This window comes from Pongo abelii, chromosome 5 (genome assembly GCF_028885655.2).
Source record: "Pongo abelii isolate AG06213 chromosome 5, NHGRI_mPonAbe1-v2.0_pri, whole genome shotgun sequence".
NCBI classification, from domain to species: domain Eukaryota; kingdom Metazoa; phylum Chordata; class Mammalia; order Primates; family Hominidae; genus Pongo; species Pongo abelii.
The window spans coordinates 133,825,805-133,851,992 of NC_071990.2; the positions used below are offsets into that span (position 1 = coordinate 133,825,805).

The 26,188-nt window shown below is 35.9% G+C and overlaps 1 protein-coding gene across 1 annotated transcript in view; it reads right to left on the reverse strand.

Annotated features, from left to right (window-relative positions):
* MOXD1 (monooxygenase DBH like 1) overlaps positions 1 to 26,188 on the reverse strand; it is a 104,471-nt gene that overhangs the window by 11,050 nt on the left and 67,233 nt on the right. Inside the window, exons 5-10 of the mRNA XM_002817366.5 lie at positions 21,185 to 21,364; positions 20,783 to 20,885; positions 16,724 to 16,890; positions 15,474 to 15,665; positions 13,417 to 13,476; positions 8,400 to 8,542 (exon numbers count right to left, since the gene is read on the reverse strand). Of these exons, the coding sequence (XP_002817412.3) occupies positions 8,400 to 8,542; positions 13,417 to 13,476; positions 15,474 to 15,665; positions 16,724 to 16,890; positions 20,783 to 20,885; positions 21,185 to 21,364 (845 nt within the window). The remainder of the gene's footprint in view (positions 1 to 8,399; positions 8,543 to 13,416; positions 13,477 to 15,473; positions 15,666 to 16,723; positions 16,891 to 20,782; positions 20,886 to 21,184; positions 21,365 to 26,188) is intronic.

The following is a 26,188-nucleotide window of genomic DNA, read 5'->3' on the forward strand; positions in this document are numbered from 1 at the left end:
TCCTAGTCTCTGACAAAATAGACTTTAGACCAACAAAGATCAAAAAAGACAAAGAAGGGCATTACATAATGGTAAGGGGAACAATTCAACAAGAGCTAACTATTCTAAATATATATGCACTCAATACAGGAGCACCCAGATTCATAAAACAAGTTCTTAGAGACCTACAAAGAGACTTAGACTCCCACACAATAATAGTGGGAGACTTTAACACCCCACTGTCAGTATTAGACAGAACAACAAGACAGAAAATTAACAAGGATATTCAGGACTTGAAATCAGCTCTGGATCAAGTGGACCTGGTACACGTCTACCGAACTGTCTACCTGAAATCAACAGAATATACATTCTTCTCAGTGCCACATGGCACTTATTCTAAAATCGACCACATAATTGGAAGTAAAACACTTCTCGGCAAATGCAAAAGAACTGAAGTCATTAAACAGACAGTCTCTCAGACCACAGTGCAATCAAATTACAACTCAGGATTAAGAAACTCGCTCAAAACCATACAATTAATGGAAATTAAACAACCTGGTCCTGAATGACTCCTGGGTAAATAATGAAATTAAGACAGAAATCAAGTTCTTTGAAACCAATGAGAACAAAGAGACAATGTACCAGAATCTCTGGGACACAGCTAAAGCAGTGTCAAAAAGGAAATTTATAGCACTAAATCCCCACATCAGAAAGCTAGAAAGATCTCAAATCAACACCTTAACATCACAGTTAAAAGAGATAGAGAGGCAAGAGAAAACTAATCCAAAAGCTAGCAGAAGACAAGAAATAACTAAAATCAGAAAAGAATTGATGGAGATAGAGACAGGAAAAACTCTCCAAAAAAATCAATGAATCCAGGAAGTGGTTTTTTGGAAAAAAAAAAAAACAAAATAGATAGATCACTAGCTAGAAAATAAAGAAGAAAAGAGAGAAGAATCAAACAGACACAATAAAAAAAATGACAAAGGGGATGTCACCAATGGCCCCACAGAAATACAAACTACCATCAGAGAATATAAACACCTCTATGCAAATAAACTAGAAAATCTAGAAGAAATGGGTAAGTTCCTGGACACATACACCTTCCCAAGACTAAATCAGGAATAAGTCGAATCCCTGAATAGACCAATAACAAGTTCTGAAATTGAGGCAGTAATTAATAGCCTACTAACCAAAAGAAGCCCAGGACCAGATGGATTCATAGCTGAATTCTGCCAGAAATACAAAGAGGAACTGTTACCATTCCTTCTGAAACTATTCCAAATAATTGAAAAAGAAGGACTCCTCCCTAACTCATTTTATGAAGCCAGCATCATCTTGATACCAAAACTGGGAAGAGACACAACAAAAAAAGAAAACTTCAGGCCAATATTCCTTATGAACATCAATGCAAAAATCCACAATAAAATACTGGCAAACCAAATCCAGCAGCACATCAAAAAACTTATCCACCACAATCAAGATGGCTTCATCCCTGGGATACAAGGCAGGTTCAACCCATGCAAATCAATAAACATAATCCATCACATAAATAGAATCAAAGTCAAAAACCACATGATTATCTCAATAGATGCACAAAAGGCCTTTGATAAAATTCAACATCCCTTCATGTTGAAAACTCTCAATAAACAAGGTATTGATGGAAATATCTCAAAATAATAAGAGCTATTTATGTCAATGCCACAGCCAATACCATATTGAATGGGCAAAAGCCGGAAGCATTCCCTTTGAAAACTGGTACAAGACAAGGATGCCCTCTCTCACCACTCCTGTTCAACATAGTATTGGATATTTTGGTCAGGGCAATCAGGCAATAGAAAGAAACAAAGGGTATTTAAATAGGAAGAGAGGAAGTCAAATTATCTCTGTTTGCAGATGACATAATTTTATATTTAGAAAACCCCCTCATCTCAGCCCCAAGACTTCTTAAACTAATGAGCAACTTCAGCAAAGTCTCAGGATACAAAATCAATGTGCAAAAATCACAAGCATTCCTTTACACCAACAATAGACAAGCAGAGAGCCAAATTATGAATGAACTTCCATTCACAATTGCTACAAAGAGAATAAAATACCTAGGAATACAGCTAACAAAGGATGTGAAGGACCTCTTTAAGGAGAACTATAAACCACTGCTCAAGGAAATAAAAGAGGACAAAAATAAATGGAAAAACATTCCATTTTCATGGATGGGAAGAATCAATATCATGAAAATGGTCATACTGCCCAACGTAATTTATAGATTCAATGCTATTCCCATCAAACTACCATTGACATTCTTTACAGAATTAGCAACAACTACTTTAAATTTCATATGGAATCAAAGAAGACCCTGTATAGCTAAGACAATCCTAAGCAAAAAGAACAAAGCTGGAGGCATCACACTACCTGACTTCAAACTATACTACAAGGCTACAGTAACCAAAACAGCATGGTACTGGTGCAAAAGCAGACATGGAGCAGAACAGAGACCTCAGAAATAACACCACACATCTACAACCATTAACAAACTTGACAAAAACAAGCAATGGGGAAAGGAACTCCTATTCACTAAATGGTGCTGGGAAAACTGCTTAGCCATAGGCTGAAAACTGAAACTGAACCCCTTCCTTACACCTTATACAAAAATTAACTCAAGCTGGATTAAAGACTTAAGTGTAAAACTGCAAGACATAGAAACCCTAGAAGAAAACCTAGGCAATACCATTCAGGACATAGGCATGGGTGAAGACTTCATGACAAAAACGCCAAAAGCAATTGCAACAAAAGCCAAAATTGACAAATGGGATCTAATTAAACTAAAGAACTTCTGCACAGCAAAAGAAACTATCATCAGAGCAAAGAGACAACCTACAGAATGGAAGAAAATTTTTGCAATCTACCCATCCAACAAAGGTCCAATATCCAGAACTTACAAGGAACTTAAACAAATTTACAAGAAAAAAACAATCCCATTAAAAAGTCAGCAAAGGATATGAACAGACACTTCTCAAAAGAAGACATTTATGCGGCCAAGAAATATGAAAAAACTCTACATCACTGATCATCAGAGAAATGCAAATCAAAACCACAAAGAGATAACATCTCATTCCAGTCAGAATGGCAATTATTAAAAAGTCAAGAAACAACAGATGCTGGCGAGTCTGTGGAGAAATAGGAATGCTTTCATACTGTTGGTCGGAATGTAAATTATTTCCACCACTATGGAAGACAGTATGGCAATTCTTCAAGGATCTAGAACCAGAAATACCATTTGACCCAGCAATATCCCATTCTTGGTATATACCCAAAAGAATATAAATCATTCTACTATAAAGACACATGCACTTGTATGTTTATTGCAGCACTATTTACAATAGCAAAGCCATGGAACCAACCCAAATGCCCATGAGTAATAGACTGGATACAGAAAATGTGGTATATATACATTATGGAATACTATGCTGCCACAAAAAGGAATGAGATCATGTCCTTTGAAGGGACATGGATGAAGATGGAAGCCAATGTCCTCAGTGAACTGACACAGGAACAGAAAACCAAACACCACATACTCTCACTCGTAAGTGGGAGTTGAACAATGAGAACACATGGACACAGAGAGGGGAACAACACACACCAGGGCCTGTTGGGGGATGGGGGGTGAGGGGAGGGAATTTAGAAAATGGGTCAATAGGTGCAGCAAACCACCATGGCACTCGTATACCTATGTAACGAAACTGCACATTCTGCACATGTATCCCATTTTTGTTTGTTTGTTTGTTTAGAATAAATAAATAAATAAAAACACTTTGTGTTCCAGGAAAACTTAATTCAGATGCTCAACACTAAAGTGTATTCAGTTTAACTTATGAATCCTACAGGTAAAGGAAAAATTCCTCCATTCGTCCAGAGAGATCACCCAAGGGAAAGAAATATGACTCTCAAATATCATATCCAGCCAAACTGCTATCCAAATAAAAGAGTAGAAATTCCCAAATGTGAAAGAACTTGAGGCATAAGGCACTCAGAAGCCCTTACTGATTAAACAACTTGAAGATAAAATCCTAATGACTCAAATTAAAAAACCCATTAATGTAGAAATCATGAAGATTAGGGTTATCATTGAATCGATTTATCTAATCAAGTCATGTTAAATATTCTGGGAATTATAGTTTCGTAATTAAGTGTAAACATTAAAAATATTGAAAATATAATAATTATAATATAAATAATAAATACTTGGTGGTATAGAAAGCAGAAGTGGGAAAAATGTGAAAGTATAAATGTCTCCATCTTTCATGGCCTAAAATTGAAACATACAGTGAATCTAACAACTTGATGATTTTATGATCTATTTTGTCAACATTCGAGATCCTCTTCATAAAATATTATTTCTTGTGGTTAAAACAACACCAACAACATTTATTTGAACTTCAATAAATGTTCAGTTTTACTTTAGTTTCTTTCTTATAAGTTGAAACAAAATTAAAATTCAACAGTTTTTAAAAAATAGTGCATAAATTGTAATCTTGTAACAGTATTTAATCAATTCATTTTAGATAAATATATACATATTAAGATGTTTATAATAACATTCAATCAACATGTTAGCAACGTTTATGTTGAGTAGAATTTGAGGTGGTTGCTTTTGCCTTCTTTGTAACAACTTGTTCTGCATTACCTGAACTCTTTATAATAAGCATGTGTGAGTTTTAAATAGTAAAAACATAAAGTGATTTTTCCTGCAAAGAGGAAGAGAAACAGCTATTGATGCTTTTTTAGGAACTGAACCAATAACACAGGAACTTTCCATTACTTATATCTCACCAGACCTGCATATTCAGTCTTGATTTATGGTACAACAGGGAATACACAATTTATCTAAACTCATTATCTATTTTGTTATTTGATCTTTGTGAGTTTTTTGTTTTTCCTTAAGACTTGCCAGATCTGTAGGAGGCAGACAGAAATAGCACCCCCGAGAACAGACAATAAAATTGAGACAAGACATAGTTGTCTCATTTTTTCTATCAATCCTTCCTAGGATTGCTATAGAATGTTTAAAATAAAATATAGAACCTGATTAATCATTATATGAAAAGCACAGAATAGAAGAGTTTTGTTCATATGTTATATGATACTCCTTTTTAGTATTATATGCTGAATACCAATTGGTAATATTCTTTTAAGCGAAACAGAAAAAAGCACCTAAGCCATTTTTCGTTCTGATGTTTGAGCCAGCACCTTGTTAGTTTGGCCTTCACTATCATTTATGTCACTGTTGTGATGAACTAGATTTGAACGTCTAATTTAAAGTCTAAACATGTATTTTTAAATAGAGGCTCTTTTGTGCTCATATTTTTGAGGAATAAATTTAACCATGAAGTTAAATGGGTTTTGTCCTTTTTTTTTCTTTTTTTCTTTTTTTTGGCAGGGGAGAATGACATCTCAAAACTAGCCTTGTTCTGTAAAGCAATTCTCCCTGTCTTTCCAAATTATGAAAACCCAACTTGAGTATTTCCTGAGGGAGACCAAAGGTATGGACACTGGTGGAGCTCATTGGGAAACAGGAGAGCCGAGCATTTTTAGAGGCTTCGTACCATTTAAACTTAAAAAAAAAAAAAATAGGCCATAGAATGCATTTCAATTCATCTTGCAAACATACAGCTTTTAATATCCATTTGTTTTTAACATTCTCTCAAATTAACCATCGATTAGAAAATTTCCATTCAATATGTAAAAAATATTCTAAATGAGAAAAAGACTACTCATGGCTAAGTAAGGAACAATATAACATCAATATTTGAAAATCAAGATTATATCCTAGTGTTTTTAAAATGATATTTTATGTGATGCTTGGATTTTTGTTGTTTTAATTTGTTTACATATGTAATTATTTACTTGTTATATATTTATGTATATTTATATATTGGCCTATATGTGCATGTTGTATGGAGAGAAAGAGATCAGAGACTAGATATAAACCCCAACTCTCCCTTTTATTATGTACCATATAATGTTGAATAATTTCTTAATCTCTTGGTTTCTATTTCCTCCCCTATAAAACTGGGATTGCATGTCTTGCTCTACCTGTTGGAATTGTGTAAAAATGAATTATAAAATCATGCATTTGAAAATACTTAGTAAGCTATAAACCAATTTATGTAAGCATTTTGTTATTTGTATTTTATTAGATATAGGCATTTCTTCTAGTGGTCATTTTGCTGTTTGCAAAAAAATTCAGTAAAACCTATCTATGAATCATAAATTTAATTCAAAAAGAGGGTTGGGTCTCAGTTCATAATTTATAATCCTGTAATATTTAGGCACAAAAACTTCGCCATATTTCTATTCTCCTTCATCATCTGCATTTTACCATATCCTCACTGAATGTTTTTTCACTCTCTCCTTAAATACATGTCTCAAAACTCTATGTGTGGCTGGGCATGGTGGTTTACGCCTGTAATCCCAGCACTTTGGGAGGCCGAGGCGGGTGGATCACCTGAGGTCAGGAGCTCGAGACCAGCCTGCCCAACATGGCGAAACCCTGTCTCTACTAAAAACACAAAATATTAGCTGGGCATGGTGGCGAGTGCCTGTAATCCCAGCTACTCGGGAGGCTGAGGCAGGAGAATCACTTGAACCCAGGAGGCAGAGGTTGCAGTGAGCTGAGATCGCATCACTGCACTCCAGCCTGGGCGACAAGAGCGAAACTGTCTCAAAAAAACAAAAACAAAAACAAAAAAAAAAACCTCTATGTGTATATTTTCTCTAATTATATAATTACATCAGTGCCTTTCATTTTGAATAGTAGTGATCATTAGAAAATTCTTCTTTATATTAAAACAAATTCAGCCATCCCCAAATTTCCACCAGCCATTCTAATTCTTCTCACTGACATCAGTAAGAATAGATACATCAACCTTAATATATCCAAAACAGAATTCTCAATATCATCCTCAGGCATGTTCCCCTAACACCATTCACACACCATCACTGAGCCTTTACTCTGCTCTATCCCTCACTGCCTCCATGAGATGCCATTGATCAACAAGCCTGTGGGTGCTCCTTTCAAAAAGTAACCTGAATGGAATGTGTCTCATCAACTTGGTGTCACCACGTTGGCACAAGTGACCCTCATCCCTCAACTAGACAATCACAATAGTTTCCTGATTGATATTCCTTCCAGTCTAGCCCTCCTAGAGTCCTTTCTCAACATAGTAGCCAAATTGACTTTACTTATATCCTTTAATTGCTTCCCTTTGCACTTAAAGCCCCAAGGCCTTATGTTGCCCATAAAGTCCTAAATCATCTGGTCCCACCTGCTCTCATGTATCCTCACTTATTCTCTACCATACTTCACTCTTCTCCAGCCAAATGCACTCTCTTGCTGCTCCACAAACACAGTAGGTTCAGACTAACCACAGGGTCATTACACTGGCTCTTTCCTGTGCAGAATTTGCATATCTCTATAGCTGGCTCCTTATCATGGAGGTCGCTGCTCAGACATCACCAATCCAGAGAGGCTTTCTTTATCCTATTGACAACAACTACATACTTCCTTCACTGTTTTGTCTTCATAACATCTATTACTATTTAAAATATCTTTTTTGTTTATTACCTCTCCCTCACTCCAGAATATAATCTCAAGAGGGCAGGGATAATATGAATCTTGTTTATTATATCTTAAATAGCTCCTATAATTGTACCTAAAGAGTTAACATAATAGGCCCACCCCAGAAAGGCCTGCTTGCAAGGATAATCCTTGGCAGGTGCCTGGAAACTGAAATAGTAAACGATTTCCTATATTGACATAAACTTTCTCTAATGATAAGAGTGACTCATTGTGCCTAGACTGTGCAAACAACGCAGTTTATGCTGAACACCTGCTTTCCATCTGGAAGTATGGAATTCTAGTAAGCAGTACGCAGAGAGCACCTATATGACTAGTTCCCCCAAAAAACTCTGGGCACTGAATCTGTGATGAGCTTCTCCAATAGGCAACATTCCACACATGTTGTCACAATTTGATGACAGTGGAATTTGGTGCATTCTGTGGGAATCCACTGGAAGAGGGCTCTTGGAATCGTGCGCCTGGTTTCCTCTGGACTTTGCTTCATGTAGCTTTTCCGTTTATTCTTTCTGCTTTGTATGCTTTCACCATAATAAATGTTTTTCATGAATACAACTATTTGCTGAGTCCTGTAGGTACTCCTAGCAAATCACAGAACCTGAGGGTGGTCTTGGGGAATCTGGACATAGTAATCAAAAAGGTTACTGGGTCTCCCCAGTTAAAAGTAATCAAATAGAACAAACAGTGCATAAAAATTTCTATAAAGTGGTAATGGATCCAGTATGACAATAAAGCCCATCTTTCTCTGAAATACATTACCCCATCATGAAATACATTTACTACTTACGTGACTGGTCTGTAGATCTCCTTAACACCAATGAACTGAAGTTGTTCCATAATGTCTGGAATACTTGCACACCGAGTAAGATTAATTCTTGGGTAATAAAGAAGGTATGAGAGACACATTTCACTCCTGGTGCTTAGTCCTCCCTGAAAACAGATAGTTTATTTAGCAAAATATGTGTTCTACCAACTTTGACATTTAAAGCACACAAGTCATTAATGTCACACAGTTCCTTCCAGTATTAAAATTTAATACATCTTAAAGCTGAAAATTTTAAAAACTGGCTTTTTTAAAAGGTAGTGACACAATTAAAAATTAATAGAATTATTTCCACTTTTAAAATTTGCCTTTCTTAAATAACCTAATAAATTCTGCTGATGGGATGTAAACTTTTCAACACAGTGAACATTTCAGAGAATCATAAAGATGTTTGGTTAGCATAATACCAATCAATCAGGAATTTTTGCAGGAAATTTTTCTGATTTAATTGAATTTTCTAGAATCTTGTCTTCGTGTGTATAAACATTAGCAGCTGCATACCACAGGGGAGAAAGATTTAATATTTTGAATCTAGGTAGCTAATTATCTACTAAAATTTGGAAAAAGATTAAAGACCCTCAAAAGAACAGAATCCAGAGTTACTACAACGTATTATCTAATATGTCTAATTTCAACCGAAAATTATTAAGTGGGAAAAGAAACAGGAAATTATTATCTATCTTCAATGGAGAAAAGTCAGTAGAAATGGATTGTAAGATTCAGAAGCTGGATTTATCAGACAATGACTCGAAAACAGATAAAAATATGTTCAATAAAGCTGTTTTAAAAACTGTTCAAAGAGTTAAAGAAAAACATGCCCAAGTAATTAAAGGCAAATATCTTAAAAATGAGTGAACAGATAAGGAATGATGTCAGGAAAGAAGAACGTTTTTAAAAGTAGAAATTCTAGAGCTGAGAGGTACCAAAACAAAACAAACTTCACAGGATGAGCTCAACAGCAGGTTTCAAATGAGCAAGGAAAATATCAGTGAACTTGAAGATTAATCAATAGAAATTGTCCTATTCAAATAACAGAGAGAAAAAAGACTAAAGAAAAGTGAAAATACTTCAGAGATCTATGGGACAATATTAAATGTTCTAGCATTTATGTCTAACATATATATATGTTTTCATGCATGTTAAATACATGTAATTGGAGTTCTAGAATGAGAGGAAGAAGACAAAAAGGTAGAAAAAATATTCAAAGGAATAATGCCTGAAATAATCCCCAATTTAATGAAAAACATTAACTTACAGACCCAAGAAGCTCAACAAAAGCCAAAGGTAAATACAAAAAGAGCCATATCTAGACACATCACAGTCATACTGCTGAAAACCAAACATAAGAGAAAATCTTGAAAGCAGCAAGAGAAAAATGACACATCATATATAGATGAACAAGAATACAATTGACAGCTGACATTTCATCATAAATGATGGAAATAACAAAAAGATATTGAATTATATATTCACAAGTGTTGCAAAGGAAAAGCAACTGCCCACCAAGAATTCCGTATCCAGCAAAATCCAACTTTTGAAAACAAAGATGAAAAACTTAATATTGTTTATATTCTAAATTAATGTAGGGGCTAATATACAATGATTTTACTAACTGCAAAAACATGATGTTTTGCACTTGATGAGCAAGGCAGGATTAGGCAAAGGGAGATGCTGGTCTGCAAATGAAGTTGCATCTGATGCCTCAGTAAATATTGTATTTAATTTATCCTTAAGTTAGGATGGCTGTTCAGAGTTGTACCAAATTGTAGAAAGAAAGCTGGGCCTTTGCAGCCTCTTATCAACTAGTCATTGACTGCTGGCTCTCCTACTGTAGGGAGTATAATTTTAAGAAGTTATTCTCTAACACCAAGGGGAATTCCCAATGAGGTACACAGCTGTGAGCTATCATATCATATTATTATCTGATATTCCCAGTGGCTGAGGTTTGGTTGTGTTGGCCCTGAAGAGGGTATCAAGACAGTGCATGCACCAAAATACCCACTATAATAATAACTCATTTGTTATGTCTTTAGCAAAATATTTCAACAACAAAAATTATACATAAGGCATGAGAAAAAAATAAACCAACACCAGTCCATTGACTACTCCATGTGTGCCCAGCTTCTATCCCTCTTCTTCCCATTTCAACCAAAGGTGATTACTATCTTAATATTTTATCTTTCTGTTGCTTTTCATTACACTTAACATTCAGTTTATTGAAGTATGTATCCCTAAATAATATACTGCTTAACTTTCCTGAACTTTACTCACATAATATCACACTGTATATATTCTGCTACAAGCTTGCTCTTTTCAGTCAACAGCATTTGTTTTTCAGATACATTTATGTTAATATAGGCAGCTTTCATTCATTAATTTTCATAACTTTACACTGTTTCATTATATAATACCACATTTATTTGTTCTCCTTTTGATGAGTATTTGAGATATTTCCAGAATTTTTTCATTCTTATATTATTACATGTTACTATGAATAGTTTACATATTTCTCTCCTGAAACACATTCTGCAAAAGTAATTCCAAGGTTAAATCTACATAGGAATGGAATTGAGTACAGTATATATGAATCTCTAATTTTACTAGATAATGCCATATTTTACCCTAAGATGGTTTTACAAATTTAAATCACTACTAGCAGTGTATAAGTGTTCCAGTTTCAGCACAATGGAAATGCTATTTTAAATTTTCTCAAACTGGTGAGTTCAAAATATCTCACTCTGGTTTATATTTGCATGACTTTGGTTTTAAAAAAAATTGAGCATCTTTTCATATATTTATAGTATCTATATGGGTTATTATTTCTTTGAAATGCTTTTGTCTTATCCTCTTTTATTGTATGCTTCTCTTCTGTCACTGATTTATGGACTTTGTTTTATAAGCTAGATGATAATGTCCTGTTAATCTATGTATTGCAAATATTTTTCCCAGTTTAAAACTCGTTCTTAATTTCTTAATAGTGTTTTATTTTGGTAAGCAAAAGCTTTGATGTAGTCAAATTTGTTAATCTTTTATTTATAGTTTGTGCTTTTTATGTTTTGCTTAAAAAATTCTTAAGTACTCCAAAGTCATGAAGATATATTCAGGTATTTTTTCTTCCAGTGGTTTTAAATTTTTGCTGTTCACATTTAAATACTTAATACATCTGGCATTGATTTTTATGCATTGTGTGAAATTAAGACTCAGTTTTATTTATGTCATATGGATATCCATTAGCGCCAGCATCCTTTAATAAAACGTTTATCCTTTTCCATTTATCTAAATGCTATGTCTATCATAAACCAAGTTTCCATCTGTAGAATTTGTAGGTCTGTTTCTGAGATGCCTCTTCTGTTCCAAATCTTCTAACTTGGGACTCAAAGCATATTGTATTAATCGCCAGTTTTAAAATAAGCCTTCTTATCTAGTAGATTGTTTTCTATCTTGTTCTTTTTAGTTTTGTCGTGCCTATTTTTAACCTTTTGCTCTTCTATGTAAATTTTGGAATCAACTTGCTCCATGTAAAAGCTAAAACAGCAAAATGTTTATATAAATAAAAAAATAGATGAAAATATTTGCAGCCTTGGTCTGGTGAAGATTTCTTAGCTAGGATATCAAAACCTCAAATCGTAAAATTTCTCTGAAATTTTTTTACTAGAATAATATCAAATTTATGGGCCAATATGAATAAAAGTATTTTCTTTATTTTACTGAGCCTTTCTATCCATGAACATGGTATCTCTACTGTCTTTAGGCATTCTTTAATGTTTCCCAATAAAGATTTATATTTTTTTTCATAGAGATCAAACACATCTAGTGTTAGATTTTATTTCTGTTTAATTTTTATTTTAAATTGTATTTTCTTGAGATAATTTCTTGTACACTCAAATGCAATTAATTTTAGATAGTATCAATTTGGAGGAGGGTTTGATGCAGAAAATTACAGTATCTGTGAGTAATGTGTTTTGCTTCTTCGCTTCTTTCTTTCTGATCCTTATATCTCATTTTCATATCTTTTCCAGTACAATGTTGAATACAAGTAGTGATAACAAATACCCTTATATTCTTCCTAACTTGAAAAAAAACACTTACGGTATTTCATTTAATTTAATATTTGCTATAGCTTTTTCATAGCTAACGTCTACCTAGTTAAGACAATTTCCTCCTATTCCAGGCTTGCTAAATGTCTCCCCTGTCAACAATAAACTTGAATTTTATGAATGCTTTCTCTACCTCTGTTGAGGTGATTATATGTCTTTTTCTTTCAGTATCTTCATATAGAAGGCTTTAATATATTTTCTAATTTAAATCAATTTTATATTCCTTAGCTAAACTCAAGTTGGTCTTATCATTAGATTTGTATATAAAAAAGGATTTGGTTTGTCAAACTCTTGTCCAAGTTATTTCCATCAGGTGCATACTACTGGCCCCTTTTATACTATCCTTGTGAAGTTTTAGTTTTAAGATTATGTTAACTACATTTTATGACTTGGTGGGAGGTGTTCCCTCTTTTTGTATTCCTGAAAGAGATTGAGTAAGACATGAATTATCTATTTCTTGAACGCTTGGTGGAATTCCCCCAATAAATCTGTTGGGACCAGATTTCTCTTTGAGTCAGAGGCCTCAAGGTCATGAAATTCATTCCTCCTTTGGAAGTCTGGATTTATCTAAGCCAGACTCAAGCAGACAGTCAATTAATGGCCATAGTTCTTTTAAAAGAAAAATTAAAAGACTAAGGATAGCTTTTCATGAAAGAGTCAATAAATTACACTCCAAATATTATTTAATACTATAATATCATTAGTTAATTTGAAGTCTTAGAAAATGCTAAAACATCTCTGATGTCACTTTTATGATACTCGATGCTCAAGATTTTTAGAACTTTTCTTTCCAAATGGAAATGGTTTTTACTTTTTTCTTCTAAAATCAAGTTTCTTTCTTTCTCTCCATAAATGAACTTTAATAATAATAAAAGTTTTCTTACCCAAGTCATCTCAGCTCTATCTTTCGTGTTGTAGCGACATTCAGTAATTAGGTTATCTCCCTGAAACATAAAAGTAAAAGCTTTCAGATTGAAGTTTTATGCTGGCTTATTTATCAAATACATTTGTACGTCAACAGTTAATATTTGCTGTATGAATGGATGCACCAAGTAATTTGATTCAGCAGAAGACCTCTGATCTGTTTAACTCTAGGTTTGCTAATATAACAAGCAAGCAAATAAATAGGACTCTCTGTGTTTCAGCCAGACTCCACAACATTCTAGCTGGATGACCTACGTATAACCCAGGCACAATTCGTTCATTTAAACCTAAAGATAAAAATTGTTCTTATTTTTGGCCATGGCACGGTGGCTCACGCCTGTAATCCCAGCACTTAGGGAGAGCAAGGCAGGTGGATCACGAGGTCAGGAGTTCAAGACCAGCCTGGCCAAGATGGTGAAATCCCGTCTCTACTAAAAATACAAAAATTAGCCAGGCATGGTGGTGGGCATCTATAATCCCAGCTCCTCAGGAGGCTGAGGCAGAGAATTGCTTGAACCCAGGAGGTGGAGGTTGCAGTGAGCCGAGATCGCACCACTGTACTCCAGCCTGGGTGACAGAGCGAGACTCCATCTCAAAAAAACAAAAAAAAAGTCCTTATTTTTTTCACAGCTGTTATGAGGAGATTAAATGATATAACACATAGTCATTAGTAGCAAATGAACACTTAATAAACCTCAGACATAGATAGTAGCTATTGTGATCACCTCTCCATTTACATTATTTTCTTTAAAGCTCTCTAGTCATGCCTTTATTTCCTTACGCTAGAATTGTGAGGCAAATTAATAGAAGTTTATTGTTCTAGTGTTTTCCAGCCTTTTGTACATTACAATGCACATGGAAAATGATAACATTTTTATGTTTCCCCTTTAAGGTAAGCAGATGAAGCTATTCATGGACCTGAGGCCATCATCTCTGGGCTTTTGCCCTTAAATTTGACCCCCCTGCAACGCCACTCAAAGGGTCCAGAGATCAGTATCTCATCGTACTTATGCCATAATCGTGGTGCATCAGTTAGGAAGCTCTGAGATAACATTGTTTGGAAAGCCCTGGAGACATCATAATAAAATAGAGTGTAGTCCTTAAGAACCTTGACAAGATCACCATTTCTCAAACTTCTTTCTACTCTCAGGATGTATCAAAGAATTTCTAAGATCCAAAGCTATGGATTTAAGGGATAGCTATTAGTAAAAAGAAGATCTCTTTCCTCTTTATCACTTTCTTCTGTTTTTTCAACTTTCCTTTTACATCTTACTGTGCCATGTCTTCTCCCTGACAGTTCATCCTATCTAAAAACCCTGTCTTCAGCATCATGTAGAAAAGATATTGCCATTACTCTCATTTCATAAATGGTATAGGGATCTGACTTTTAAAAGTAAAATAAGGGTAGAAAATTATACTACAATTGAGCTCGATGGTCGTGGAATAAAACTTTGAGAAAACAAAGCATTATAACGTTTTTAAAGCCTTCATTCTCTTCTCTCCTTCACCATAACCCCAAGTATTGTGTCAAGCTGGATCACACAGCATAGTTTAATTAGCTATATCCAAATAGCTTTATCAGATAAAAGAATTATCCTTACATTCCTTTTTACTAAAATGAAACTTCTAAAAATATCCTATCTTTTCAACATAGCATAAAGACATCCCTGATTTGACCACCGCAGGAATTGCAACCCAAAGAATCACTAACTGGAATGTCAAGTATAAAAAAAGGGTAATGTTTAGTCCTCAGAACCTGAGATTTTTGTTTGGGGTTGTTTTTATTTTTCAGTCAACAACTTGAATTGCTCCCAGGAATCGTAAGAAAAATGAGTTTCAATTTTGGAAAACAGATCAAACACATTCCACCTAGGTTGTACAACACCCACAGTGGGTGGTGTTAAGAATACAGATGCAAGGAAAAATTCATTTCACTAGTAGAAACTTTGCCACATCTCAGCAGATATGTCTCATGACTTTTATAACAGTCAATGAAAAAGAACAAAAACATGCATACTGGTAAGATTGTTTCTTCTTCCTTTAGATACTGAAACTCCTGGAAATTGAAGTCAAAATCATCATCATAGGCAAGTAATTTCATTTCCTTCCCTTTTCGAAAATGACGAAGCCTGATGCCTCTGCCAGCCAGGTGAGCATGGAGAAGAACAGCAAACACATGAATTCCACTTGGCTTTTCGGCTTCCAGAGCCTGCAGGGGACATCGAGGAAGACCTGATTAGCCCACATTAATGCATGTTCAGACAGTTCACATTCAAACACACTTGGAGGGACAACTGAGATAAAAAGCTAAACCAATTTAAATGAATGCTTGAACTGACAGTTTGAATTCGGATTGTTCAGTGTTCTCCTTGTGAAGCAACATTTGCTGGGAGAAAAGTAGGGGAGCTGATGCTTATAAGGGGCCTCCCAGACCATTTCTACATGTTATCCTCCTTTTTCCTTCTTTCGGGAGGATAAGAGGCAATAAACACTCTTAGCAAAAAGATTCCAGTATGTCAGTAACCTGAAAACCCAAATTCTTAAAAGGAAATATTATTCCCACTTTTCCAGATAAGAAAGTGAAAATGGGTCAATGGAATTAAGTGAATCGCCCATGGTCCTACAGCTTGTAAATGAGGTCATGGCAATTTGAATTATGAACTATGGCCTAAATAACTCAGAAGAGCATAATCTTTCCACTTTGCCAGTCTGCCATACTGTCCTCAACCACAATATCGTATAATTCATAAAGAGTATGATCCATGTTGAAATATTTTCATTAAAAAACTTTAAGTGAAAATTGTCATTACTAAATACTTATACTTTTCTCCTATCCAATTTTTTTTTATATTAGTTATTTTTGCTCTGTGGTGAAGGAAGGGAAGGAAACTATAAGGCAGAGAAAAATGAAAATAAATGATGGAAAAATCAATGTGAATAAAAGGTAAACTAGAGAAAGGAAAAAGACTACATAAACAAAGGTCAAAATTGTAAAAGATGATATAAAGCATGCAACATGCAACAAACAAAAAAGGTAGGAGTAAGAAGAAAAACACCCTGCCAACTATTTCTGTCTTTAGAGTTCTACTCCTGTAGCTTCAAGATTTAAAAAAGCAGTCAAAAGTCCCACTAAAATTGCAATAATGGTTTCACAGTGTGTCAACAAGAAAGGAATTGATAATAAACATGCACGGAATTTTTCACACCACAGTTTCTAAGAGCATTGATGAATCTGCAGAGAGCAGCTCAGACTCAGATGCTGCATACCTCTTCCAGGCACTCCAAAGTGCAGTGACCCTCAGAATGGAACTCAGGCATCCCTGGAGGGATGGTATGGAAGAGGCTCACCCAGAGGCCAGCCTCAATCACCCCAGCATCATATTTCCTTATATCCATTGTATAAAATAACCTCAGTCCAGAATTATCTATTAAGCCTAGAACAAAAGCACATAATTAAAGTGAGTTTCAGTTCTTAAAATGTTTTCATTCCGAAGAAAATTCTTGGTTTGAATTTTTTAAAGTTTTCATATTCTGTTGAAATAGGTTTATTTATTTTCCATAAACTGTCATGAGGGAAAGGAATACAAGCAGAGATTAGTGGCAGACAACATTCAGTTTCACAAACAAGAGTTAAAAGATGAGTAGCCATATTGCCTGCAACCTTTGTGAACTCACACAGCATACCACAAGAGAAATGTTTCAGTTATCTGGCTGTTATACCCCACAATTATCTAACATGAAGACAGAATGAAGATTCTAAAGTCATTCATTAGAATATAGAGTAAATAACTCAATAAAACTTTTATTTTCTATTGTTTCGAGATGAAGTTCTATAACATTTACTTTGAGGTAAAAACTCCTTAGTTTAGAAACCATCTGCTGATGAAGAACACTACTAAAGATTCACTTTATTTCTTTAAAGTTTGTCACAATTTTCTTCTTCATTCAACAGCCATTCAATCAACACACAGTCATTAAGAATCCATTATGTAAATAGCACTCCATTAGGCATTGTGGGGATGACAGATGAATAAGACACACTTGTTGTTATGACATACTCATTACAGGGAGGGAGAGTATGAGCCCCAAACATTTCATAAATTCATTTCACTAACTTGGAAATTAATTGGCTTCTTTCTGCAGTAACTAACAGATTGATTCCTTCCCCTCAGTTTCCTTTCTTGTCTCATTTAAATCAATCAGCTTAATCTATTTCTAAGACATTTTTAAACACAAGGTCTTTATATCAAATATTCCTCATTGCATGTTATATACCCTTCACTCACAAACACACACACATTTAGAAGATATCCATTACTTTTAATTTTTTTCGGATGTAATAAGTTGTTAAATTAAGTATTTCAATAATTATCCCAGGAAATTCTTACCTCTCAACCTCCCTAACAGCCTTGGAAAAAAATCCAAGCTTTCCTTTCCTGCTTCATGAGTTTGTAATTGTGAACATAAAATAATTTGCTATGTGTTTGTTGACTCCAGCTTATTCAGATATTCAGGGTCATCACAAGGAAGCACTGTGAAGTGGCAATTAAGGACACTGACTCTGGAGCTGACCAACCTGGATGCAAATCCCAGCTCTGCTGAGTATGAGCTATGTGACCTTGGGCAAATGCTATGGTTAAATGTCTATCCCCTCCAAAAAGTAGGTTTGAATGTTGTTGAAATTTAATGGTCATTGTGATGATATTGAATGGTGAGAGCTTTAAGAGGTGTCTAGGTCATGATGGCTTGGCCCCTGTGAATCGATTAATGCCATTATTTCAGAAGTGGCTTTGTTCTCTCTTGCTGTCTTTACCCTTCCACCATGTGAAGCCTACTTCCATGTTATGACCCGTAAGAAGGCCCTCATCAGATGCCAGTACCTTGTACTTGTACTTCTCAGCATCCAGAACCGTGAGGAATAAATTTCTGTTCATTATAAATTACCCAGTCTGTGGTATTCTGTTATAGCAGCACAGAACAGATGAAGACATAAAGTTACCTAATCTGTGCTTCAGTTTTCCAGTATGGAAAATGGCCATAATAGTAGCACTACTACCTCATAAGGGTGATGTGTGGCTTAAACACCAAGTTCTAAGAACAGTGTTTGGCACAAATGAGGTGCTCAATAAATGGCAGCTAATCACACATACAGTGGTCACACATCTACCAGGGTTTCAATCAATTGTTAAACAAATAAATCATAAAAATCAATTCTCCTTTTGTGTTATTATCAGTGCAGATACAAATAAGCATGATAATGTAGAACATCTATACTGACCTTAGAATTTTCTCTGGACACATCTTGCAAAATTTTGTTTTGTATTTTATATTTTTGGGATCTACCTCCTTATAAGTTTGACAGGGAAAAAAATATAAGTAGAAATTCCAGTTGCATTTTGTATAGTTAGGTTCATTAGTTGCATTAGCTGTTTGGAGCATTAATAGATAATCTAGTAAATAAAGTAATAATTTCTTAAGCAAATATAAAATGATTATTAAAAAACTTTTCTGGAAACATAAATTTGTATTATATTATATTTATAAAAATAAAATTACTATAATCTAAAGTTTGGTCTAATTATGTACATGAATAAAAATAGAAAGTACTAAAAATCCTGAGTTCTCTATTAACCTGTTAGGAAAATAAGCTTATGTTTCATTTTTACATTGAAACTATGAGAAAGTCAACTTAATTGACAACAGAGAAGGCAAATAAATTAAGCCTTCTACTTTTGTAATAAAGACTAAAAGGAAGAAGTAGTTCACATAGTATTTCCAATTGGAGAAGTATTATACATTATATAAAATATTCTATTAATAATTTAAAATCAAAAATGTAAAAATTTTTTAAAAGTTGCAATATAAGACATATTCAATAATTAATCCCATTGTTATTGTGATGACAATTTTTATGTTTTATAGTCACATATGATTTCATGGAAAATCTAACTTTTAGAATTTATTAATAGGTTATTTTGCTTGGTTTATGAAAGCTTTAAACTTTTATCATAGATTCATGGTTCAGAGTATGGGATATAATTGGTGGGTGGAAATCAAAGTGAATTCAGAGAGAAACTATTTCCTATTAATTACTTTAGGGTAAAAAAAAGATACTTTATTGGCTTGCTCACAAATAGAATAGCTTAACATCTACTTTTATAGAAACATCACTCTTTAAATATCACGCCACGTGTCCTCTCTTCAAAATCTCTTATTCATGCTGCAGCAGCCAGAGTGGTCTTTTCAAAATACAAATCTCAATATTTGACTCCACTGTATCAAACTCTTCAATTGCTTCTCATTGTCTTTGGGGTAAAAATCCTTAATGGGCCCTACAAGATTTTAGACGGTCTGCTTCAGCCTTCTTCTGCAGGTTCATCGGCATCTTTCTTCACTGCACCCTAACCCTTCAGCATCTGCAGTCACTCAGATGAACAGTTTGATTCTTTAACGAAGACTTTCTAGCCCATCCCCACCACCACAATACCTCTGGCTGGATTAGGTCACCAATTAAATACTCTCATAGTGTCAGATATCTCCTTTGGACCAATTGGCATATACATAATTTCATATGATTGCTGTGATTATTTGATTGTTTCTCTTTCCCACTGGGCTATAATTTCCATAAGAGTTGGAACAGCATCTGTTTTCCACTCACATTATATCCTCAAGCACAGATCTGGCACATAGTTGGAGCTCAGCATTTGCTGAAAAATTGCATGAGTCAATATAAAATAATAACTTGGAGTTACTTCTGTTGATAATTTCATGTTAAATCTATCAATGTTGAGATTTGGAATATCATACAAATGATTTCAGAAACAAAATGTACATCCTTACATTTCTTTACTTCAGTATCATATTACACGGTGTCACTGCATAAGTACTTTTTGAGTATATCTATGGTTTGCTTACCACACAACAAAATGCTTACACTTTTTAGTATAATAAATGGTAACTTTTTCTTACGTGCAGTTAGAAAGAAAATGTTCCATAAACACCATGTATTGGGACTAATCTACATCACAAAGGAAAAGTCTATTATTCTATTTCCTGGTAGGTAGCATGCAAGTGTGTTTTTTAAGATTAGCGACTGCGTGTGCTCATTTACCTGGTTTGGTGCTGGTTAATGCCTGCTGTTACAGTATAATTATAAATAGTACCCACTTTCACTTTAAAAAGTATCCTAATTTGAATGACAAATGTATAGGTTAATTCCTTCTAACACTGGCTGCTATTTTGTTTCAACTCTGTTAAAGACAAGACTTACAAGGTACAAAACTGTTTATAAAAATCATAGGTAAAACATATGAACAATAAACTCACCTTCCTCATAAGTGGGATTGTCATAATGGACTTCTAGGAGCACATAATGCGGATCTAATGGAGTGCCGAGGGACAATCCAACATGAGGTGGATAAGAAAAGCCCTAAATATGGAAAATGCCATGAGACAATGTCCTGTGAAAGTCCCTGAGAGCTCTATTCCACTCAAAAACCAGCCATCTTCAAGGATATTTCAATCCTCTGGAACCCCATTCATCTACAACTGATGAAATAAAATAAAAATGACTTAAAGAAAGAATCCCTTCCTATGAAAATGGAGTTAAGCCACCTTCATATCAAAAGTAGTGTTAAAGCTTTACTTCTAAGTATTAATTAGAATCATATTTGTGGCGGGAAATATGATCAGTTAATTGAGTTACATCTCAGTAATCATTAGCCCCACCTCTCCACCAATAGCCCAGGCAAAAATCACGGTTTCACAGGTGAGGAACGCATCAGGCATGTTGGGGTGATAGCACTCGTGGCCGGACTCCAGAACGCTGTCGTTAAAGTTGTTGCTGCACTGATAGAGCAGGATGTGGTGCACCAGACTCTCATGGCCTCTCTGTATCACTGGCTCAACCTACACGAACATAAATGAGAGGGAGGACACAATAAATAAGACCACCCTACAACATCCCACAACAAACATGAAACTAGCATAAATTATTATCAGTTTCTCAAAGGGATATTCTTCTCAATTATGTCAAGGTTGCGTAGTTCAAGTCTAATTTGTTTTGGAGACAGTGACAATGGTAAAGATATGATGATGACAACGGCAACAACAAAGATGAGATAACCATTTACTCCAAGAAACAGGACTTTACTAATCGGCTTTTTTTTGGTTGTTAATTCACTGTCGTGTCCCTTGCCCATTCTGCAGAGCAATTGTTCTGAAAATTGCTTGCTTTTTCCCAGGTTTGCTCTTCCTCCTCCTCCCTCCCACTTTTTTTAAATTTTTACTATTATACTTTCAGTTCTAGGGTACATGTGCACAATGTGCAGGTTTGTTACATATGTATACATGTGCCATGTCGGTTTGCTGCACCCATTAACTTGTCATTTACATTAGGTATATCTCCTAATGCTATCCCTCCCCCCTCTCCCCACCCCATGACAGGCCCTGGTGTGTGATGTTCTCCACCCTGTGTCCAAGTGTTCTCATTGTTCAATTCCCACCTATGAGTGAGAACATGAGGTGTTTGGTTTTCTGTCCTTGTGATAGTTTGCTGAGAATGATGGTTTCCAGCTTCATCCATGTCCCTACAAATGACACGAACTCATCCTTTTTTATGGCTGCATAGTATTCCATGGTGTATATGTGCCACATTTTCTTAATCCAGTCTATCATTGATGGACATTTGGGTTTGTTCCAAGTCTTTGCTATTGTGAATAGTGCTGCAATAAACATACGTGTGCATATGTCTTTATAGCATTTTTTTTCACATAGAAAAAAAGAAGTCAAGGCTGTGGGCACAAATGCTCTTAGTCTTCCTCTCTCCCATCTCAAAATGTTATCTTTACCCATCCCTACCAGAGGTAAGAGGTGAGATCTCATTCATCTCTATAAATGCATGGTGCTGAGAAGAAGGCTAGGGCTCAATTATTTTTACTGGTGATTTTATCATCAACAAAATTCAAGAAGAATTAAATTGTAATCTGACCTCTAGATTACAAATTGAGGGTTTAGCCGAAAACATGAGGTCTTCCTAAGAAAAAAAATCCACCCATGAAACAACAAGGAAACTTGCTGCAAGTTTCCTTGCACATTTTATTTTTATTTTAATGATTAAGATCAAAAGCCAATAACAATTTTATTATTAGAATTTGGAAGAGAAAAAAAAACATTGTTAGCTATGTGCTCTTGTGACACTGATCAAATTAAAAGAGGAAAACTAGAAACAAGTAGAATGGGCAGTGAAATTGGTCCTAATGTGGAAAGTGTGGTCCACATGAACATGCTCCTTCCACTGTTTGCTCTGTTAGTTCCCTTCATAACACTTGCCCACTTTAGTCCAAGAACCTAGGAATCAACTCAGAATGAGCAAAGCACACCCTAGCATCCCAGAGATTCTATATGCAGACCAAATGGAGCCTCGTACTTGGTGTAGGTGGGCTATAGGTGTTGCATCAGTTACAGCTGGGGTCCCCAATCCAGTACTGGTCCGTGGCCTGTTAGGAACTAGGCCGCACAGCAGGAGGTGAGCAATGGGCAAGTGAGCAAAGCTTCATCTGTATTTATGGCTGCTCTCCAGCACTCACATTACCTCCTGAGCTCCACCTCCTGTCAGATCAGCAGTGGCATTAGCTTCTCACAGCAGTGCAAATCTTATCATGAACTAACTGTGCATGTGAGAGATCTAGGTTGTGTGCTTTTTATGAGATTCTAACTAATGCCTGATGATCTGAGGTGGAACAGTTTCATCTCAAAACCATCTCCCCCATCCTCCAGTCCATGGAAAAACTGTCTTCCATGAAACCAGTTCCCTGTTGCCAAAAAGGCTGGGGACCGCAGAGTTACAGGGTTCTTTTTTCTTTCCCCTCAGAGTTCTTGGAATCTTTGTTCAGCTGATAAAGTAGCCCTGGTGTGCTGCTAAATATCCAAGAGTTTAGCCTTAGAGTTCATCAACACTTCTGTGTTTAGTCCTAACTACTCAAATTCAGGCACTGCATTTTAAAATCCTTGCTTGCTCTCTACTTTCAGCATGCACATTTACATGAAGTGTTTTCAGCTGTTTTCTCCTACGGCTTTGTTTTCCATTTTCTCCATAGTTTTTTTCTCTTTTCTGTAGGGAAATCTAAGCAAGGGGGGAAATGGTATATAGTGGGTCGAGTCTGAATGGGCAGCCAAGAAATTCCAGTTTTTAAATCCAGTTTTCTTTTGTGTTACATAGTGAGTCATGCCACACCTAAGCCTCAGGTACATTTTCAACATCACATTCATGAAAAAAACATTGCACACAGTTTTGTTTGCACTTGTTTTGTCTCTAAAATGTCGTGAGGCCTGAAGGCAGAAATTTTTCTATTTTGCTTGAAAAGGGTAGTTATTGTTCAAGCATGGTTGCATAATAACAATGATTGCACAGAAGTAAAACCCAGAATTTCTATAAGAATTTCATATTTATGTCTAGTTTGAGCTTCTGTCTGAGACTTGACGTTTTTGGATTCCTCAGTCCTCCACGGGGGACAGGGCACTGCTAAGATGTCAATAGTAAAATACTCAGGCACATGTGAGATTTTTGCTAAGTACCTCATAAATTCAGGCAGAACCTTAAGGTTGTACTGAGCTCTGTAAGGTAGATGTTGGGAAGAAGCCATTAGGGCAAAGGAGAGTTGGTTACTGTCATGACAGTTTCAGAAACTAGTGGCCTTCACTGAAGTAGAGGAAGAGGGAGTTAAGGGTGTGTGATGCTGGGTGGTGCTTGACTTTGGGGAGCTTCAAATAAACAGCTTGAAAGAAACTTTTAAGAGCAAGTGCTTTTTTTCTGTCTTCACAGGAAGTGCTAAAACTAACACCAAACTGCAAAGCTACCAATTTATCCCTGGAATAATAATAACATCTGCCTTTTATTTAGACCCACTATCTACTAGCCACATATGAATCATTCTATGTACTTCATTTAATATTTACAACAAATCTATAAGAAAGATGTTATAATCCTTATCTTATAGATTTACTGAAACTCAGAGATTAGACAACAAGCTCAAAGTACCACAGCTGGGAAATGGTGATGGGATTTTAAACCAGGCTAGTCTGACCCCAAAGTCTGTACTTTCCTACTGACTACACATTATTGCAGGAAGCATGTTGGAGATGCATCAAGGACCCTGGAAGTTGCTGCCAGTGGGAGGGAGGATGAAAGGCTTCAGTAAGGCAAGTTGCCGACAGCTGTCATCAACAAGGGTGATGACCTCGGGAGCCAATGCCAGAAGGTGCTTCTGGAAGCCACTAGCAGGGACCCCCACATGCAGATGCCCTCAGAGGTGCAGTGCCAGACTGGGAGTCTTACACCTGGGGAGGGGGCTCCTGGCCTCCCTGCCACTCCAGTCCCAGTGCCCCTTGGCCTCTAGGATGAGAAGACAGACCCATGGCCTTTCAAGGTGTTCCTTCTTACAAAGGGCAAATAACAAGGCTTCTCTTTGAAACTTGATGAGGGCTTCAAGAAGAATTAAACAGTAATCTGACCTTCAGATTACAGATTGAGGGTGCAGCCTAAAACATGAGGATTTCCTAAGCAAAAACACCAACCCATAAAACAACAAGGAACCTTGCTGCAAAGTTGGGTACTGATCACGGGAGGAGAGGATAAAAAGTCTTGGAAGAAGCAAGCCCTTGGCAAAATAGAAAGGATGTGAGCAAAGAGAGGGAAAAAAAGAAAGAAAAAGAAGTGCTAGGAAATGATATGTAAGGATAAATATAAACTAAGAGGCTGATAATATGGGAGAAAAAATTACCTATCAAACTCCTGAAAAATAGAAGAATAATTTCTAGAGAGGAAATTTTCAGACCACCATGGGGATATTAAGTGAGAAACCAAGAATGTCCTTAAGGATGGACATAACTTATTTAGTGGAGGGTACAACTTGAGGAAATGGGAGTACTTTGATGATCAGTGCAGGACAGGGCCATTGGCTCAAATGCTTAGCACAGGATAGGATTGCCCACGATGTTTCATGCCATGCTTACAGAGCCTGATCAAGCCAGGGCACTGCTACCAATCCCCTGATGGAGGCTGCTCATTATTTTCTGCTCCCACAACAAGTTCTACAAACATTTTAAGCAGTCAACAAACTTGTGTTTTAAACTCTGTTATGATATTCTTCTTTAGCCAAGGCAGCATCTGAGTAAGCAGAGTGAGGCACACACAGAGCTCCATGCCCCCTCCTGCTTGTTGGCTGAATGCTGCACTAACCCGACTTTCTGATGTGCTGGGTAACTGTCCACAGAAAGACAAGACTTTTGCTTTTGTATTATTACATTATTTGTAATGATGATAGAGTTATACATTTTTTAATTAAAAATACTGAGGCTGGGCTGGGAGCCGTGGCTCACGCCTGTAATCCCAGCACTTTGGGAGGCCAAGGCGGGCAGATCACAAGGTCAGGAGATCGAGACCATCCTGGCTAACAAGGTGAAACCCTGTCTCTATTAAAAATACAAAAAATTAGCTGGGCGTGGTGACGGGCCCCTGTAGTCCCAGCTACTCAGGAGGCTGAGGCAGGAGAATGGCGTGAACCCGGGAGACAGAGCTGGCGGTGAGCTGAGATCGCCCCACTGCACTCCAGTCTGGGCTACAGAGTGAGACTCCGTCTCAAAAAAAAAAAAAAAAAAACAGCTGACGCTGTAATGTATCAGTACATTAAAGGTAGCATTTAAAAAGTGTTCCTTATTCTGGTTACTTCACAC